The sequence below is a fragment of the Plecotus auritus genome, assembly GCF_963455305.1.
Source record: "Plecotus auritus genome assembly, chromosome: 1".
NCBI classification, from domain to species: Eukaryota; Metazoa; Chordata; class Mammalia; order Chiroptera; family Vespertilionidae; genus Plecotus; species Plecotus auritus.
In genome coordinates, this window is record NC_137770.1 from 202,423,022 (window position 1) to 202,442,500 (window position 19,479).

At 40.2% G+C, this 19,479-nt stretch overlaps 2 protein-coding genes across 3 annotated transcripts in view; both read right to left on the minus strand.

Annotated features, from left to right (window-relative positions):
* DCK (deoxycytidine kinase) overlaps window positions 1-6,940 on the minus strand; it is a 30,328-nt gene extending 23,388 nt beyond the window's left edge. For both annotated transcript variants that reach the window (XM_080677523.1, XM_080677522.1), the window contains exons 1-2: window positions 6,578-6,940; window positions 219-334 (exon numbers count right to left, since the gene is read on the minus strand). In XM_080677523.1, the coding sequence (XP_080533649.1) occupies window positions 219-334; window positions 6,578-6,668 (207 nt within the window). In that variant the 5' untranslated portion in view covers window positions 6,669-6,940. The remainder of the gene's footprint in view (window positions 1-218; window positions 335-6,577) is intronic.
* Window positions 6,941-13,931: 6,991 nt separating this feature from the next.
* Window positions 13,932-19,479, minus strand: part of MOB1B (MOB kinase activator 1B) — a 59,585-nt gene continuing 54,037 nt past the window's right edge. Inside the window, exon 6 of the mRNA XM_080687834.1 lies at window positions 13,932-17,699. Within this exon, the coding sequence (XP_080543960.1) occupies window positions 17,622-17,699 (78 nt within the window). The 3' untranslated portion in view covers window positions 13,932-17,621. The remainder of the gene's footprint in view (window positions 17,700-19,479) is intronic.

Genomic DNA, 19,479 nt, shown 5'->3' on the forward strand with positions numbered 1-19,479 from the left:
GAGGCAGCTGATCGATGTTTCTCTCATCGATGTTTCTAACTCTCTATCCCTCTCCCTTACTCTCTGTAGAAAATCAATAAAATATATTAAGAAAAAATTAAAGCTAGGTTTCAAAGTTTTACTGTAAAAAGGAAAAACAAGCAAACATCCAAGAGATTAAATACTACTGCTTCTCTAAGCCAAAAAATTTTTATTTTACTTAAATTTTATTTTCATACCTGAAATTCATCTTGAGTACTTTGAACATTGCACCATCTGGCAACTGGTTCAGGAACCACTTCCCAATCCTCACAGACTTGTTTAAGGATATTCACAAATGTTGACTTCCCTGCAGCTATTGTGAAGAGGAAAAGTAAAACTGAGGAAAAACACTTATCAGGAAAAAAAAAAAAAAGCCAAAGTAGTCTTCAACTTTTCAAAAGTTATAATCATGCACAGCACAACAACATTTCGCTCAATGTTGAACTACATGTATTATGGTGGTTCCCTCAAGACTAAAGCTGAAAAATTCCTATCACCTAGAGACACATAGATATCCTAATATCTTAGCACAAAGCATTATTCACATACTAGTGGCCCAGTGCACGAATTTGTGCACATTGAAAGGAAATTAATTAGAAGAAATATTTAATATTGCTATTCTTTTTCTATAATAGAAATGTCAACCAAATTCATGATTGACAATGAAAGAACGAAACACATGTGTCCGACTGGCGCCAGCAAGAGCTTTATGTGTACTGCACATGTGCGAGTCAACTTAGCCTTTTATATGTATAGAATAAACTTGCTTAATTAGACTTGCTTTCTGACTTAGTTAACTTTTTCCAGTCCAGTGAAGCACCCCAACTTCTCTTTCAGGTAATTGTCAGCAACACAGCAGTAAATATCAACACGAAGCAGATTATTATTGTAGATCACGCAGGGAGAACAAAGGGTACAATATTTAACTGCAGCAGTGTTTGACTATATTCTGCCCAGTGAGAAAACCTGAAGTCATTCTCAAGGTGCACCATTTGTTACTTCTTTTCAGTCAGGTCAAGTTTCTAAGCTTTCAAAATCTCCATTTTCTGGCTAATGAAAAGAAAATTGGATTCCACCAAGTCCCCTATCTACCTGCTCCAGGACTTCTGTGAGGATCAAATGAGATGAGGCACGGGAAAACGCTTCACAGACATTTGGTTCAAGTGTAAAATGTGGGGACGAAAAAATGGCAGCGGAATAGATGGACATGTCCCGGGCCTTGTCCTGGAGCAGACAGAATGAGCAGCTGAAATGAATAACATCCACTCCGAATTGGGGAAGGAGACTCAGCTGCCCAGGGCACTGAGACCACGTAAGCAGTAGACACGTGAGCAGCCCACTCCTGTCCAAGGAGCAGCAGCCCTGCAAGCAGCCCGTCCAAGGCTGAAGAGCAGCAGCCTCACATGGCCTGCCCCTGTCCAAGAAGCAGCAGCTGTGTGAGCGGCCGACTCCCCAGTCTGAGGAACAGCAACCACGCAAGCAGCATGCTCCCGTCCGAGGAGCAGCAGCCGCACGAGCAGCCCACCCATGACTGAGGAGCAGCAGCTCCATGAGCAGCCCAGCCCGCCCCCATCCGAGGAGCAGCAGCTGTGCAAGCAATTTGCCCCCATCCGAGGAGCAGCAGCCACATGAGCAGCCTGCCCCCATTCAAGCAGCAGCTGCCCAAGCAGCCCACCCCGGTCCAAGCAGCAGCAGCCTCATGAGCAGCTCGCCCCATCTGAGGAGCAGCAGTCACGTGCAGCCAGCCCCCATCCAAGGAGCAGTAGCCACGTGAGCAATCTGCCCCCATCCAAGGAGCAGCAACCACACTAGCAGCCCACTCCTGTCTGAGGAGCAGCAGCCGTGCACAGCCTGCCCCCATCAGAGGAGCAGCAGCCTTGTGACCAGCGCACCCCTGTCCGCGGAGCAGCAGCTGTGCGAGCAGCCTTCCCCCATCAGCAAGAGGAGACACCACTGCTGCAAACAGCACCCACCAGAGGAGCCGCTGCCAACTGAGGAGCAGCCACTGCCATGACTGCCTGAGGAGCAACCGCAGCCCGAGGAGCCACTGCCACCCAAGGAGCAGCCCCTGCACAACTCAACATCTAGTGATACATATAAAGCTCTCGCTGGCGCCAATCACACACGTGTTTCCATCTGTCATTGTCAATCGTGAATTTGGTTGACACATCTATTATAGAGAAAGGGCGAATAGCGATATTAAAATATTTCTTCTCATTAATTTCCTTTCAATGTGCATGGATTCGTGCACTGGGCCACTAGTAAATTATAAAACCTTTTTTGCAAAGTACTTCCTACAAGCAATAGCCATGTTTTCTCTGCTTTATTTTCATGGTTCTGTGCAATGTGTACACTATCCAATCCTTAAAAAAAATTTATCTGACCATTCACTAGTTTCTTAGAAATTGCGGTGGGGGAGATATTCAGGTAAAATCAGAACACATTATATTTATAAATTACCCAGGAATACATTCATTTAATAATAGGAAAAGTGTTGACCTAAAATTTAATAGGGTGCAGCAGTACTCCTAATGACCACCACACCCTTTCTATCTGAAGTCACCAAATGTGGTTATATTAGACATCTCCAGTCAGCATGTTTCTCTCTCTCTCTCTCTCTCTCTCTCCACACACACACACACACACACACACACACACATAAAAAGCAACTTCAGTATGCTTATAAGTAAAGCCTCCTCTTCCTTATAAACTGGATCCAAAGAGGGCAAAAAGAACTTACCTTTGACCTACAAAACTACATTCAAATCTAGGACAATAGAAAAAAAGAACAAACTGAAAGAACTTTGAAAAATCACATGTAGGGCCCTAGCTGGTTTGGCTCAGTGGATAGAGTGTCGGCCTGTGGACTGAAGGGTCCTAGGTTCGATTCCAGTCTAGGGCACATGCCTGGGTTGCAGGCTCAATCTCCAGTAGGGGGCATGCAGGAGGCAGCCAATCAATGATTCTCCCTCATCACTGATATTCCTATCTATCTCTCTCCCTCTCCCTTCCTCTCTGAAATCAATTAAAAAAATAAATAAATAAATAGATCACACATAGAGGGGAAAAAGAGGAGGGTTGATAAGGTAACAGACAGAGAACAGTTGAGGAGAAAAACTTTTAAGGATAAATTAGATGACTATCGGATTTAATAATGAGAAAAACACTGGTGACCACAGATTTTGTGTGGAGAGGGTAAACATAGGGACTGTAAGGCATCTAGAAGAATAATAAGTGGAAACATAAAAATGATCACCAGACATTCACTGAACTAGATGAAGATGGAAAGGAAAACGCGATGCTCAGAAAAACACCTGAGGAACACATTTTAAAAATCAGGCAAAATCAATCAATCTTAGCCTGAAAGCACTTAGGCTAGAATTCAGCTTTCTTCTGACACTGCCTACACATGGAAAAAGTTTATGTGGTCATATTTTGAAATTTTAAAAGTAATAAAAGTACATGTAATTCAAACAATAATTACCTGCAGTTCCCAATTGTACTAACATCTAGTTTGTTAGCTTTTGGGGGGGAGGCTAGAAAATAAGCTAATTAATAAATTAATATTCTATAAAGGCAAAGATGAACAAGAACCAAGGACACTGATGTTAATACTTTAAAAAGTCATGGCACCTAACAATTATGAATGCCAAGCAGGCATCATGCCAAAAGTTATTCTGTACAAACTATTAAGATGAGAAGAAACAGGTTAAGGCCTCCATAAATCTAACATAAGGGGGTATTTTAGTAACAGAGAACATGAGAAGATGGTTATCTTATACTAGAGGCCCGGTGCACAAATTCGTGTACCAGTGGGTCCCTAGGTCTGGCCTGTGGGATTGGGCCAAAACCAGCTCTCCAACATCCTCCAAGGGGTCCCAGATTGCGAGAGGGCGCAGGTGAGACCAAGGGATCCCACCAGTGCACGATTGGGGACAGGGAGGGACGTGGGGGAGCTACAGGAGGGCTCCAGAGCATGTCCAGCCCATCTCGCTCAGTCCCAATCAGCCGGATCCCAGCAGCAAGCTAACCTACCGGTCAGAGCATCTGGCCCCAGTGCATGTCATAGTGAGTGGTTGAGCGGCCTTAGCATATCATTAGCATATTATGCTTTGATTGGTTGAACGGATGACAGGACAACTGGACACTCAGCATATTAGGCTTTTATTATATCTATAATAATAATCTATAATAATAAATGCATAATATGCTAATTAGACCAGACAGCCAAGGGGCTGCAAGGGCTGAGGCAGCTGCCACGGTTGCAAGGGCTGAGCCCCTTGCACGAATTTTGTGTATCGGCCTCTAGTAGAATAATAAAAACATAATATAAAAATTGACCGGATGGTGGAATGACCAGTCGCTATGATGCACACTGACCACCAGGGGACTGATGCTCAACATAGGAGCTGCCCCCTGGTGGTCAGTGCGCTCCCACAGGGGGAGTGCCGCTCAGCCAGAAGCCGGGCTCAGAGCTGGCTGGCGAGCCCAGCGACGGTGGTGGGAGCCTTTCCCACCTCTAAGGCAGCACTAAGGAGCAGTGAGCCGGCTCACAGCTGGCAAACATAGCAGCAGTGGTGGCAGGAGCCTCTCCCGCCTCCACTGCAGGTGGGTGCAGGCGGTAAGGAGTGAGCGGTCCCAGACTGCGAGAGTCCCAGACTGCAAGAGGGATGTCCGCTGAGGGGTCCCGACTGCAAGAGGGCGCAGGCCAGGCTGAGGGCCCCCCTGCCCCAGTGTATGAATCTCGTGCACCAGGCCTCTAGTATGAATATAAAATAAAATGAACAGTTAAGTCTCAAATTCTAGGGATCAGAAGAATCACAAATTGTTTTCTACAACACAGATAAGCAATTTGTACATTTATAGCTTATTTGGGTGTGACAAATTGGAGGGGACATGAGCAACAGTGCAAAAGCAATAACAGCAACTGGCAAAGCTTCAGTGTCAGGAAAGACTAAGTGGTGAGGAATAAAGCTCATCTAAATAGCAAAATGTCATCTTACAGAAATGCAAGATTCGGTGTTAGCAAATATTCAGATTTTAGTTCCAGGACCTCAAGTCCTCTATATAAAATAGTGTAAATCAATGCATATAGTCTGCCCTCAGCATCCACGGACTCCCAACTACAGAAACAGTACAGGTATTTATTGGAGGGGAAATCCACGTATAAGTTGACTTGCACAGTTCAAACACATGTTGTTCAAGGGTCCAACTGTATATGGATCTTTTCCACTGGTGCCTTAATACGAGAGCAATTAAACAAAATGTCCTCTTTGAGGGTATGTTCAGCTTCTTTTCTATTCCTTGGAATGCTGCTAAAGCATCTGCTTGTCTTGCTTTTTAAAAGTCCAAGTGCTTTATAAAAATTAAAGAAACAAAAAACAAAGTGCAAGCGCTTTGAATGGGGTAAAAATTTAAAAACATTCACTGTATGCATGAATGACTAGTACATAACTTGGAGACAAAAAAAAAAATTATCTCAAAACAGGAAATGTCAGGCATAGGTTTCCTGTGGTAGGAAATATATAAGAAGCATAAGTTCAGATGCATCTTGCAAAATGCATTAATGGTGTGTTCTGTCCTCATCTGGGTAAAGAACAGAAACATAATGGTCTTTGAATCACAGCCCAAAGTTTACTTGGATGTAGGATAGGCAGTGAGGAAATCCATGCTGTTAGATCATTAAAAACCTCTGTCCTTGTACACCAATGTTTATAGCAGTTTTAGTCATAATCCCTAAAAACTGGAAACATGTCCACAACTAGGGAAGAGATAAACTGTGGTATAACCATGCAATGGAATAGTACCAGGCAATAGAAAAGAACTACCGAGACAAGCAACATGAATGAATATATAATAATTATGCTAATTTAAAGTATAACACTCAAGGCTACACACACTATGATTCCCGTTATATCACATTCTGGAAAAGGCAAAACCTATAAGGATAGGACTGCGATCAGTGGTTGCCAAAGGCTAGGAAGAGAGGGGGCTGACTACAAAGGAGCACAGGGAACTTCCCGAGGTGATGGAAATGTTCTTAATCCTGATCGTGGTGGTAGTAGAATGACATTATATGTTTGCCAGTCCTCACTGAAGAGTTCACCTAAAAGGGGTCATTTAACGTATGTAAATTGCACCAGAAGAACTGACACCCCCCCCCCAAAAAAAAAACAACAAAAAAAAAAACTTCCATTTGTGGTGTCCCAACAAAGAGGATGAAACCGGCCCAAAGCGCTGCCAGATGCCCGGGAGGCCACCGCCGCCGCCGTCGTTGGGGCAGGGAGGAGGCTAGGAGGGCAGAGAGCAGGAGGGCAGGGAGGAGGCTAGGAGGGCAGAGAGGAGGCCGGGAGGGCACGGAGGAGGCCGGGAGGGCACGGAGGAGGCCGGGAGGGCACGGAGGAGGCTGCGGTCGGAGGGGAATTCCAGACCGCAGCTCCACAGCCAGCCTGGGAAGAAGGTCCTCACTGAGGAGCAGCAGAGATGCAGCAAACGCGCGCTTCGCCGCCGCCGTGACCCCCCTTCTATGGACCCAACATTGCGCGGAGCTCCTTACCGATGTTCCCTTCGATGGAAATTTTCTTGATGCGGGTTCCCTCAGAGCTGGTCGCGGGAGAGGGGCAGCTCCTCTTGGGTGGGGTGGCCATGCCTCGACAGGGTGCGGCCCGAGCACGTCGGGCAGGTGGCTGGGAAGTGGACACAGCTGCTCGCGCCGCCGCCGCGCTGCAGGCTGGACTCCGGCTCGTCACTGGGTCTCCCGCCGGCGGGTCTCCGATTTGATTTTGGCGCGCGGAGGCGGCTGCCGACGGAGGCGGACCAGCGGCGGGGCAGCCCGCCCAGAGGGGAGGCCACGCCCCTCCCCCGCCCCCGCAGCTTGGAACGTCGACTCGGACCCCTCAGAGTTCGCCCGCCGAGTCCGGGGCCGCTGGGTGCTACCCACAAGGAGGATCCCGCGAGAGCAGAGGGCGGGGCCGCGCGCGAGATGACGCAGGCGCGCCGCTTCCGGGAACTCCGCCGGGGGGGGGGGGGGGGGGGGGGGGGACGAGGATTGGGTGCTTCCTGAGTGGTGGAAACCACTGGCAAACGCCCAAGACCTGGGAGCGCGGGAGGGCGCCCAAGGGCAGCGGGTGTGGCCTGCTGTCGGCACCTGGGCTGGGCTTGGGTAACTTGCCTCTGCGGTGGGGCTAGTAGAGATAAAGCGTCTGAACAGAATTGGTTGGACTTAAACCTTTGAACTTGTCGGGCTGAAGCAATGTGTAATAGAAAAATCAGACATTGGCCTTGTAAGGTTTAATCAGAGATGTAAGACTTAACCCGACCGAAACCAATAAGTTGACCAAGACAAGCAGGGTAAAAGCGAAAAATCGCGTTTATTGAAAGCTCTCGGGTGAGGTCCCGCGGTCCGAGAGCACAGGCCGGGGGAGTCACACTTATTCACCGGTGGGCTTCACCAGTGGGCTTAGAGAAAATGAATTCAAATTCTAAGCAAGGTTACAAGCAGAACTTCCCTTTTTATTAAAGAGCCAGCCCTATGTGCACTTAGTGGTTATCTCGCTGCTGGCCTTGAAAACAACACAGTTCTATCCAATTAAAAAATGCACCTGGCATGGCATTGAAATTATGGGCATATCTAGTCTCTGGCCTACAAGGTCAGACAGCTTAAGTTTATTTTCCTCATTATTCAAGCAGGCTAGAAAGCAAAGTTTGTAAAGTTCCTGCTTTCCCAGCCCCAGACCTTACAGGCCTATGTTCTCAGCCTGGAGGACAAGCATCAGGCTAAATTCTGCTGGGCAACCCAGCCAGGCAGTTTCCAGCTCTTTTCATGAAGTAACTAGCAAACCAATGCTGAAGATCCCACAATTAACCCCATTTGTCAGTAGGAAACAGGCACTGAGAGGCTGTTGTTCAAAGTCAGCAAGTGGAACTGGGGTGGGAATTTAGAGCAGAGCAGGCTGTATTAACAAACCTTGTTACTTCTTCACCAATGTACTCATACAAGCCCAAATCATTTGCCTTGTCAAGTCTTCACAAATTTATCGTTTATTCGTCTAAAAGATATAAAAGCTTCCTACTTTGCTCACTTTGAGTTTCATATTTTTATGGGGCTGCTGTACAAATAAAATTTGTGAAAAAAATTTGGTTTTCTCCTATTAACCTCTCTTATATCAATTTACTTATTAGACCAGCTAAAGAACCTAGAAGGGAGTAAGGAAAACATTTTTCACCTCTACAATGCTATGTAGAAGTTAACACATTGGGTATATTTCAGCATGACTAGAACTTATTTAACTTTGCATGCCCTTATACCTGGCACATAGTTAACAAATAAACATGTTGAATTGTTTAATTCAACACAGAGTACTTATGTGCCATGTACTCTGCTAGAACACTCAGCTAGCTGGAGGCAAATAACAGAGTAAAAAATGCCCACAGGAACTCATTTTTTAATTATGGTAAAAAACAAAAACAAAAACAAAAAAAACCAGTAAACTAGACACTACTCAGTCTAGAAGTTACTGAGTTCAAATTATCTACAAAAACAAACGGCCCTGTTATTCTTTTTTACTTTGCAACTATCATCACATTTAAAATGCATCTAAAGGTGGAGTTCAGAAGGAGGTGGGTAAAACAGTGAATCATTCTCAGAAATAAAGGGCAGAAATCAAAATGTGATCTCATGGAGAACTCTAGAATAAAAACAGCAAAAATTATTCTTTGTAATTTCCCTGTTAGTTTGTTATGCTACTAGTTATTACTTTATGTGCATTACTTTTGTTTATCCCATAGTGATTAGCAGCAGGATCCTTGAAATGAAGAAGGCCTGAATGCTTGTCATCAAGGATGGCAAAGAAGCTAGGAAAGCTCCTACGTGTTTTATTCCACACCTAAGCTTGGGGAAACACCCATGAAATGATAAGGGTACTGGCAGCTACTGAGAAAGGGGTAAGGCAGAGTGAATCTCTGAGGCCTTCAAACAGGAGGAAAGTGGAACTGAAGTCCATATAGATCCCTTAAAGATGTTTGGGGTTGAGGAGTAGGAATCCCCAAATGTGGTTTCCACACACATAAAACACACATACACACACACAAAAGAAGTGTGAGTAACAGTTTAAGCACGGAAAAATTAAAGACTGCTTTCAAATCCAACTCTGCCAGCTTCTGGCTGTGCGAACTTGAGCTCCTCCAAGCTTAAGAGTGTACCTCAAAAATACAAAGTAAATGGGGGAAACAAGAGAATCTAGCTCTCTTGGCACCAAGTTCAGCATAATTTTCCATTTTCCTACATAATTTGTGGATAACACAAGGAAGAGACCAGAGTGCACTTTTAAAAGTGCCTTCCTGATTTTTGTCCACAACCCCTTATCTGAAAGCAATGTAGCCAGATCTGTTTCAGAATTCAAAAATTTTTGGACTTTAGAAAAGAAATATTCATATACTATACACATTATGTCACTCTCCCTAACCCTCCGGCATAAGTATTAAATACACTAATATTTGGCGGTGACACTTAAGATCAGGTAAAGTTTGCACTGAATCAATAAAATACTTTGTTTTCTGAGCTTTTCAGATTTTGGAATTGCAGATAAGACACAGGATTGGCCCTAGCCCGTTTGGCTGGGTGGATAGAGCATTGGCCTGCGGACTGAAGTGTCCCGGGTTCGATTCCAGTCAAGGGCACATGACCAGATTCTGGGCTCAATCCCCAATAGGGGTGTGCAGGAGGCAGCCAATCAATGATTCACTCTCATCATTGATGTTTCTCTCTCTCCTCCCTTCCTCTCTGAAATCAATAAAAATATATATATATTTTTTTAAAAAGGGGGATTGGAGCATCCATCCAGTCATGAGCATGCTACTACCTTAACACTTTCTTGCCAGAAATTTTACTAGTCCTTCAATTTGGGAATTCCTTTTCTCCTGTGGAAATGCTGGTGAATGAGATAGGGTCCTAACTGATGACATACAAGTTTATCGAGAAAACTCTAAACCAACTCAAAAAATGAGAACAAAGGCAGAAAAAATAATGGGCCCTTAACATTGGTAAGAAGTGGTTACACATTTGTGTATACCAACCCAACTCTTGTAAAATAATGTCTATCAACTTAATGAGCTTGGTTATAAATTTCTCCTGCAACCTTCCCTCATTACTGACTAGAAAACAGGAGGATGTAGAAGCCATCATAAAAGTAAGGGTGGAGGGTCAGGGTGCTTCCAGCACATCTGAAGTGCAATGTCAAAATAACACACCAGCAGGGCGTAGGAGCCAGCCATCAGCCCTATACAGCTCCTCAGGAAAGGAAGCTATATTTTGCAGCATGCTTGTAAAGTTAATCTCTAGGTCATCAAAAAAATGTGACACTGTATTCATTATGCAGTTTAAAACAAAAGAGTGTAAAACATTAAACGTGGTTAAGCCTTAAAGGAATAATTATTTAGAATGTTTGTGTTATCAAAATGCATTATTCCAGTCAATATTATTTAACAATTAAATATTTAAATTTACTACAAGAGAGACAAATGAACCTACCAAAATGTAGTTAATTTTTATAAGTATTTCTTTATACAAAAAAGTTTTGTACATACTGTATGTGCAGAATACAAGATGTTTTTATTAAAACCTGGAGACAAAAAAACAACAACAAAAAATAACCTGGAGACAGTCCACATCAGTGTGGACTAACATTTCTACTTCCAGGCTTTTGTTCAAATACCAATTAGTGACAATGGGCATCTGTGGCTATTACCATCAAAATATTTTCAACCTGACAGTCCAAACACAATGCCTCTAAAAATAAATACCTCTAAAATAATGATACTCGGAAAATACTCTAAAATATCCATTTCCTTTTGGAACTTAGAAATCAGAGTAAAATGAAGATTCTCTAATACTGCTCATTCTTTTTTAAAAAAATAGATTTTAGCGAAGAGAGGAACCCAACCAGGGGTAGAACCTGCAATCTTCCAGTATACTGGATGACGCTCCAACCGAGCCACACAGGCCAGGGCATAGTGTTCATTCTTTAATGGTCTATAATGAAGACAAAATTTGATGAAATCTTAGCTTGATGGGAAGATAAAAAATAAATATTTTGCTAACTGTTCTCATGGTAATAATTCAGTAGTCCCACCTTATCCATAGGGGACATGTTGCAAAACCCTCTGTCGATGCCTGAAACTCAAATTATATATAACCTTACATATACTATGATTTTTCCTAGTCATACATACACTTTATGGCTTCTCTTTGACATTCCTGAACTGCCAGCATCACTACTCTGGTGCTTTGGGGCCATTATTAAGCAAAGTAAGGATTACTTGAACATAAGCACTCCATACCTCCACAGTTGATTTGATAACTGACAAAGCTAATAAGCAACTAATGGGTTGGAAACATATACAGAATGGATACGCTGGACAAGGATGATTCACATCCTGGGCAGGGTGGGGTAGGATGAAGCAGGATGGCACACGATTTCATCATTCTACTCAAAATGGTTGCAATTTAAAACTTACTAATTCTTTCTGGAATTTTCCATTTAATATTTTCAGACTGCAGTTAACCATGGGTAACCCAAGATAAGAGGAGACTACTGTGTATTTAAAGAAAGCAAACAAAAGTGTTGGCTTCAAGGTCAATGAATATTTGGGTTTTAAAACCCTAGTTAGTGACTTATACAATTTCTGAGCTTTAGTTTCCTAATTTGTAAGACTAAAATACTAATATCCAGGGTTGTTGTAAACATAAAAAATAACGCCTAACAAATTTCAAATGTTAACATACTCCAAATACCTTCAATATTTCTGTAGGAATGTGTTCAGCAGGGGAATATTGATAGCAAAAATACACATTAACACAAAGTCAGAATTCATGGCCAAACATAACTATTTATTTTTTGTAATAAACATTCAGTATCTTCCTTTAAAAAAACCTAGAATTTAAATATTTCTTCCCATCCCATCAAATACAAGTCTGTATACATTATTTACACCTCTCAACTAAAACATATTACGGATTTTCTGACATTCAGTATCCTCTTTTAAAATAAAAATGATAAAGCAGTTAAACTTTGACCAACAATAACTACAATTTGAGTAATCTTGGCACAGTTTACAACATAGCGTCGATGTTACATTTCATATTTTAGATCATTTTTCCTCTTCCAGCTACTTTAATAGAAATTGTCTATCTCCAATAGAGCCGAATCCCTGTTTTTACACATTCTCTGAAATACTTGTACAATGTGAATGCTGCCTCTATGCTTCCATTATATGGCACTGACAGTATTATTCTGCTTTTGTCCCCATAAATAATTTCTATTCAGACTTTAACTGTCTCATGTATACTGTATTCTCTCTCAACCTAGATTTTATGACACTGTTTCTAGATAATTTTAAGTAATAATGTATAAGAAAAGTTCAACTAGAACAAAAGTTAAGTGTCTTCCCACATTAGTGCCCTCAGCACCCTAGTTATGCATGTACAAAAATAACAAATACAATTTAGTTGCTTTAAAAAACTATTTCCCCTAAAAATAGTTATCTCAGCAGAACAATTTAAGGAGAAAAGTATTCTTAAAATGAAAATGTAATCTATTTTACAACCTATACATTATTAAGTATTTCAGAAACAAAGTAAAAAGGAAAACATGTGCAAACCAGTAAGAAACACCCACACATAAAAATAATATGAGAAATTAAATATTAACAAAAATGTTTAATTTTATCGCTAATGATCTCAGCTTCAGTGACATATTTAAAGAAAGCTGTCAGCCAAAAATACAAGAATGCCTATGTAAGTGCATTTTCCAACACTTCAGCTGAAGCCTACATGTTGACAGCAAGTACCTCAGAAGCACTAATGAGGACTTGCACAATCGACCTGTTTGTTTTCCAAGTGGTGTGTTTTGGGGGGATAGGAGATATGGAAAGCCAATAGCAGTAAAGGAAGTAATTTACCTCCAAGGAGAAGGGGATGTCAACTGGAAAAGGCCAGTGATTTCACTATCTGTATTGGAGAACTGTAATCCAAAGTTATCTATGTGTACTATTATATGTAGAAAAAGAAATTCACACTAGCAAAATTGAGAGTACTCAATCTTTTAATCTGTAATATCTTTTGTCACAATCCTGTATCAATTTAGCTACAAGTAGCAGACATGGAGCACAGTTTTATACCTTCAAAATGAATTCTTCCATATGATTAGCTCATTAGGAAAACCCTAAAAATTCATACTGTCTGCAGTCAGAATTGTTATTATATCTTAAAATTAAAATTTTTCATTCAATCTTGAGATAGTTTTACCTCTAAACATTTATCTCATATACCATTAAAGTGGCAGCTGAACAACAGTAATTCCTATGATGAATCTTAACATTATGACAAAATTCTAATATTGAAATTATTTTAGAAATGATCCTTAAAATGTAGATGTAGAATAGCATTTCTAAGAACTGATATATTCTTTAACATCTCAGATAAGTTTCTAAATAAGTAAAGTTTTCTCTTGGTATGCAGACTCGTTTTCAAATTAGAAATAGACTTCTGGTCCCATATCTTTTAAAAAGACATTCATAATTTTAAATTTATAAATGATATATGAAATGGTTATGCAATTTTAAGTATTTTATCTGTAATATGTAAGCTTAAAAGTCAGCCTAATTAATATATAAAACTTATTCCAATTTCTTTGTAAAATGATCTCTAGTCTTTAAATTCAAATTATTCATCTGAGTGAAAATGGTTTTCAATAAAAGGGATGGAGGTAAAGGCTATTGTTTCCTTAGGCTACTTCTATCTTAAATATTGGATCCATGTTTTTCTCACTATCCCTTAAATCAAAACTATTTTACAGTAGTCAAGATTGAATTCAAGAGTTATCAGGGAAAGGAAAAAAATAGAAAACAAGATAAAGACTTTGATTTTTTTATTATTATACTTAACTATAAGACAATTAAACTAAATTAAAAAAATAAATCCTATATATCCAAATGATACTGTATACTTCAAAGTAGTGACATCGGGAAATGATTCCTTTATTATATGATGCTACCTATGCTCAAAACACTCTCTTCTGCAAATTTCAGAACCTGTGGTACATTCTTTTGAACTTCCTTCATGGTTTAGTTCCAAGAAAACAGCAAAGCAGAGTTGGTTTGGTGAATGAGACAGTCATATTAAGTTGCCAAAAAGAGGCTTTGGTGCAACTAAAATGATGAAACGTTATCTTGCATAGTCATACACTGATTCTCAAGGCTTCTTTTAGGGCATTCCAAAAACTCTACACCTTTGCAGCATAGCTGGAATAAGTAGTGCTCCCAAAGGAACCACCCTGAAGATCAACTCTCATTTGGATGTTTAAGGAATAACATATTTTCTTTAAAAGCAGTCCTACAACTTAGCAATTGCATCTCACAAATTTTACCATTTCAGTGGTTATCAAAACCTCTCTCAGAGAGGGGTAGACAAAGGTATAAAAGAAATCTGTCATTTTGCTATTTTCCCATAAGCAAGGAAAATGCTAATACATAAAATGGAGTCTGGTGATTACATGTAAAATATAAATTTCCACATCATCTGTACTTCCTGAATAAAAGCGATTGTAGTGCTTTATCTCTGCTGATAAAATAGGCAGTAACTCAGTCTGTGATATGTTATACACTAAACATGTCATCTCCTACCAAATACATTTTATGCTGATCATTTAGAATTTACAGATGACAAAGGTAAAAAGCAATAGCAATCTAAAATCTTTCAAGTTAAGGTAAACTGACTTCCAAAGTTTCTACCAGCTAACTAACAAAATGTTTACTGTTTCAGTGCAGTTTAATACAATGGGTTTTTAATGGGAAACAGAATAATCAAGTCAGCAAATGAAAGCCAGTAGCACCATCTACTGCTAACTAAAAGATTTTCACACTTTCTGTTAAGTTCTCTCCAACGCCAGCACTCCATCATTTAAAATAATTCCTAAAACTTGCTTCATATCAATATTTAACCAAAGCATTGTGAAAATAATACTATGTTAAATTACTATTTTATATTTTACACTTTTATCAGCAGATGGGAAAACCAACTTCTGTTTTACATTTCCATATAAAGAACAGGGGGAAAATCTTTATCTTGGTTATTTATAAATTTAACAAAGAAATCTGGAAAGAATTCAATAGACATTTATAAACAAGTTCTGTTGCAAAGCCAAGATGTGATCCTTATTTTATAAAGGGTTCATGGGAACTAACCGAATCAAAGCAATTTTTTATTAAATTAGTTATTTCTCACATGCTCTGGTGAATGTTTCCCTACTCATAGCCATGTAACACCATGTACAATGCCAGGCCTCTGGGAGAACCTCTCTACTTTGTTACCATATATACACATACATAACTCCTTGCTTTCCAATAACTCTGTTTACAGGAATACTCAGAGGCAGGCACCTGAGATTCCGGCATAGTGACAACAAACTCTTATATACATACAGTGGGAAAGTAGGTCCTACTACTAAACATTCATTGATGGAAACATTTTTCCATTTTTACAGTATATTACTGTATAAGGCTTAAAAGAGCAAGAACAATTTTTCACTATACTCTCTACATTTGGCTATTGCAACCCCTTTGTAACTAGGTTGATATGAAGACAAATGCAGTACGGAAGACTACTTGAGTAATTATGTGCTTCATTTTCCCAAATAGATAGAACCCAAAATCAGTTGATGCCGAATTTTACTTCTGAATCTACCCATAATGGCTGCCAAAAGATCTGGATATTAAAAGTTTTGTTTTAAGGACATCAGCTAGTTCTCACTGCAATTTATAACTAAGCATTACCAATGAATGTCCAATATATCTCTGCCAGGCTCTCCTGATATTTCTATGGTTGGTACTTGAAAATGATGGCTATAAATGAAATGGAGAAAAAGGCAGCTCCTAGTGATCGTAATTATAATGTAATTAAACTGTATCACTGCTCTACTTGTTAAGAGCAAAACCTAACTGATTTCATTTTAGATTCTAAGTATTTTTACTCTATACAATTTCAGAGCAAGATTTCTATTCTACAAGGAAAAAGGTATAAATTTCTAACTTAAAAAAAAAAGAGTATATATTTCAAACTGAAGAAACAGATTTACTGGAAATGAGAAAATTAAAACGAAGTCTAAAAAGAATGTATCTCAAGAATAAAAATGAAGTGAAAATGTTAGTATTTATTTTAAAAATCAATTTTCAGAACTTCTTATGGGAATAATTCATTAAAAAGTCAAAGAAACTAAAATGTAGAAGTTAATAATCTCTGACTTAGCACTTTCATTGTTTAATATCACTGCAAAGTAAAATATTTCCTTTCACAGTGGAAAATCAGATGTCAGAACGCTTCAAATTAAGCCTATAATAAGCAAAGAATGTACTGTATCATTTAAAATGACAGGCAAACACCAGCTCCATTCACTGAATGGAAGTGCTGGAAAGTGGTCAATGTCCCCAAATAGTTCTTTATTCCTTACTTAATATCTATACCTAAAATTAATAATTTACTTTTAACTTCTCTATGGAAGTTGATTCCTAAAAAGAAGTCTCTAAGACTCTGCTTACAAGAAATTGATTAAAATCTTCATGCCATTCTATTCAAGGATTTTAAGACAGGACCTTCTTGAACTTGACTCTCCATAGTTAATTCCATCTTTAACTCCTTATACAAACTAATCCCCCACAACAGAACACACACTCCTATCACCGCTTCTTTAAAGTAGAAGGAGATTCTGCAGACTTATGGCTCATTTGGCAATTGCAAAGAAACCTCACAGTTCAGCATCACCTCTGAAGATGGCAAACCTGTACATAAACCTGAATAGTCACACCTACAGTGCAGTTAACATGTGGAAAGCCAAAATGCAATAGATATTGCATTTCAGCATCCTCAAGTTTCAATATCACAGATATAAAGAGATGGAAAAAGACCTGCTTGTGGACCTTTAAGCATCTGTTGAACAGAATTACCATCAATATGAAAAATAATTAAGAAATACTAATTTTTATGCTCTACATGCACACCTTTACAAATTGTGTTTCTTTGATGTAGTAAAAGCTAGAGATCATCAATTCAGGTAAACTATGGCTTTTATCATAGATATTTTAAAACATGCATCAGTAAGTGCTCTGGGTAATAATCCTAATATTGTTTCAAGCCCTGTTTGGTTCTATGTGCTTTGCACCTCAGAAGTGAGCCTGCCAAGGCACTTAAAATATAAGTCTTTTGGGGACTTAAAAAATCAGCCACAATTTACACAACGTAGAATCCCATCCATGAGCAGCCCAATCAATAAGCATTCTCTTTCAACCTACAACGTTATAAAAAATTCCACAAGTAACCAAAACCAAGTTGGAAAAAAAAATGCCAAAATTTATGCCTATCAAGTGTATAGAGAATGGTTGTTGGCTTCCTATAGCAATAGAATATGGTTTTATTTATTCAGAAGAAAAAAGAACCCAAATAAACCCCCCAAACCTAAGACAAAAACAACCAAGACAAAAATAAAATACAATGAAATCCAAATACACTCCACACAACTTCATGAGGAACCATTTGCACAGTTCTGCATCCCTTATCTGTCCTTTGAGGTGAGTTTTTCAATCAGTTCTTGGAGTGGTGCAAGTTCTCTTCTATCAACCAGGTTGAATTCCTATGCGTGATAAAGAAAGGCAGAAGAAATAGCAAAGACTTATTATTTACATTTCACTCCAAAAGAGATTTCCATTAACACTTATTGGAAATTAGCTTTTAAAGTAAATAAAAGTCAAATCTCTTTTTTTAAGTTTCTATTCCCTCACTGTCTTAGACAAATCACTTACCCACTTTTGATATTGCTTTACATATGTAATAATAAGTCCTCTTACCTCAGAAAATTATTGTGGAGACTAAATGTGATACTGTAAGTTAATCACTTCAAGTAATCCTTGGCACAAAGTAAACACTCAATAACTGGGAATTGCTGCTCCTTGTTAAAAGGAATAACCTGGGCACCATTTAGATATAGTCAACCAAGTTGAGACCAAAATATCTACCATCTCAGGCAAATTTCAGACCAAAATAATTAGTTTATGTTATAAACTAACATATCTATAAGCTATCATGAGATGTGTCATTTTGAAGTAAAACTCTGAATAGATTTCCCCTGAACTATAATAAATAGAAGCTGTCTATACTTCCAATCTTCTGCCATGGTGGGGCATTCTGCACTCCTAATTTCATTCATTTATTAACATCCATCACGTGCCAAGCACTGCAGTATGTACTGGGGAGAGACATTAGGGGGCATTTAACTGCAAGCCTATCACTACCAGTAAGATCTGTGGGGTCTGAACCAAGAACACAAATATATATATATATATATATATATATATATATATATATATATATATATATATTGCATGACTAAGTAAATTTTACATTAAGCTAATATATTGATAAATAAAACATGTTCTGTTCTTCTACCTTGACAAAATATACCTTCATATTGACCAGGAGAGCAGATTCAAATTTAGAATTCTCAAGACTCCTCAGAATTCTGCACTGGAAAGTAGAGCCAGCCCCTGACCCTCAGCAAACCTTGCTGATCTCCCCACCACCAGATCCATCCTGCTCTTCAAAGGGCTTCACATGCATGAGTGTGGACACCGTCTGCTTATACAAGCAACTAGAAGCCTGGTGCACAAAATTCATGCACGGGGCGGGGGGGGGGGGTGTGTGCACCTCAGAAGAGCCTGCACCCTCTCCAATCTGGGATTCCTTGCATCCCTTTCACAATCCAGGACCACTGGCTCCCAACTGCTCACCTGCCAGCCTACCTGATTGCCCCTAACCGCTTCAGCCTGCCAGCCTGATCACCCCTTAACCACTCCCCTGCCAGCCTGATCGACGCCTAACTGCTCCCCTGCCAGCCCGATTGCCTCTAAATGCCCTCCCCTGCCAGCCTGGTTGCCCCCAACTGCCCTCCCCTGCAGGCCTGGTCCCCCACAACTGCCCTCCCCTGCCAGCCCGGTCACCCTTAACTGCCCTCCCCTGCAGGCCTGGTCCCTCCCAACTGCCCTCCCCTGCTGGCCTGGTCTCCCCCAACTGCCCTCCCCTGCTGACCTGGTCACCCCCAACTGCCCTCTTCTGCCGGCCTGATCACCCACAATTGCCCTCCCCTGCTGGCCATCTTGTGGCAGCCATATTGTGTGCTGGAGTGACGGTCAATTTGCATATTACTCTTTTATTAGATAGGATGCCACACACCCTCATCAACAGCTGTTAACTGGCTACCACTTAGGTCTAGAGGTATACGAATCAGAGATAAGACCTTCCCTCAAAAGAATAGACCCAATGAAAAGATCTATGCAAACCTTGGAAATACACTTGGGACTATCTGGACAGGAAATTCTGAGGTAGAAGCACACACCAGAAGGAATCTGGGTAGGTAT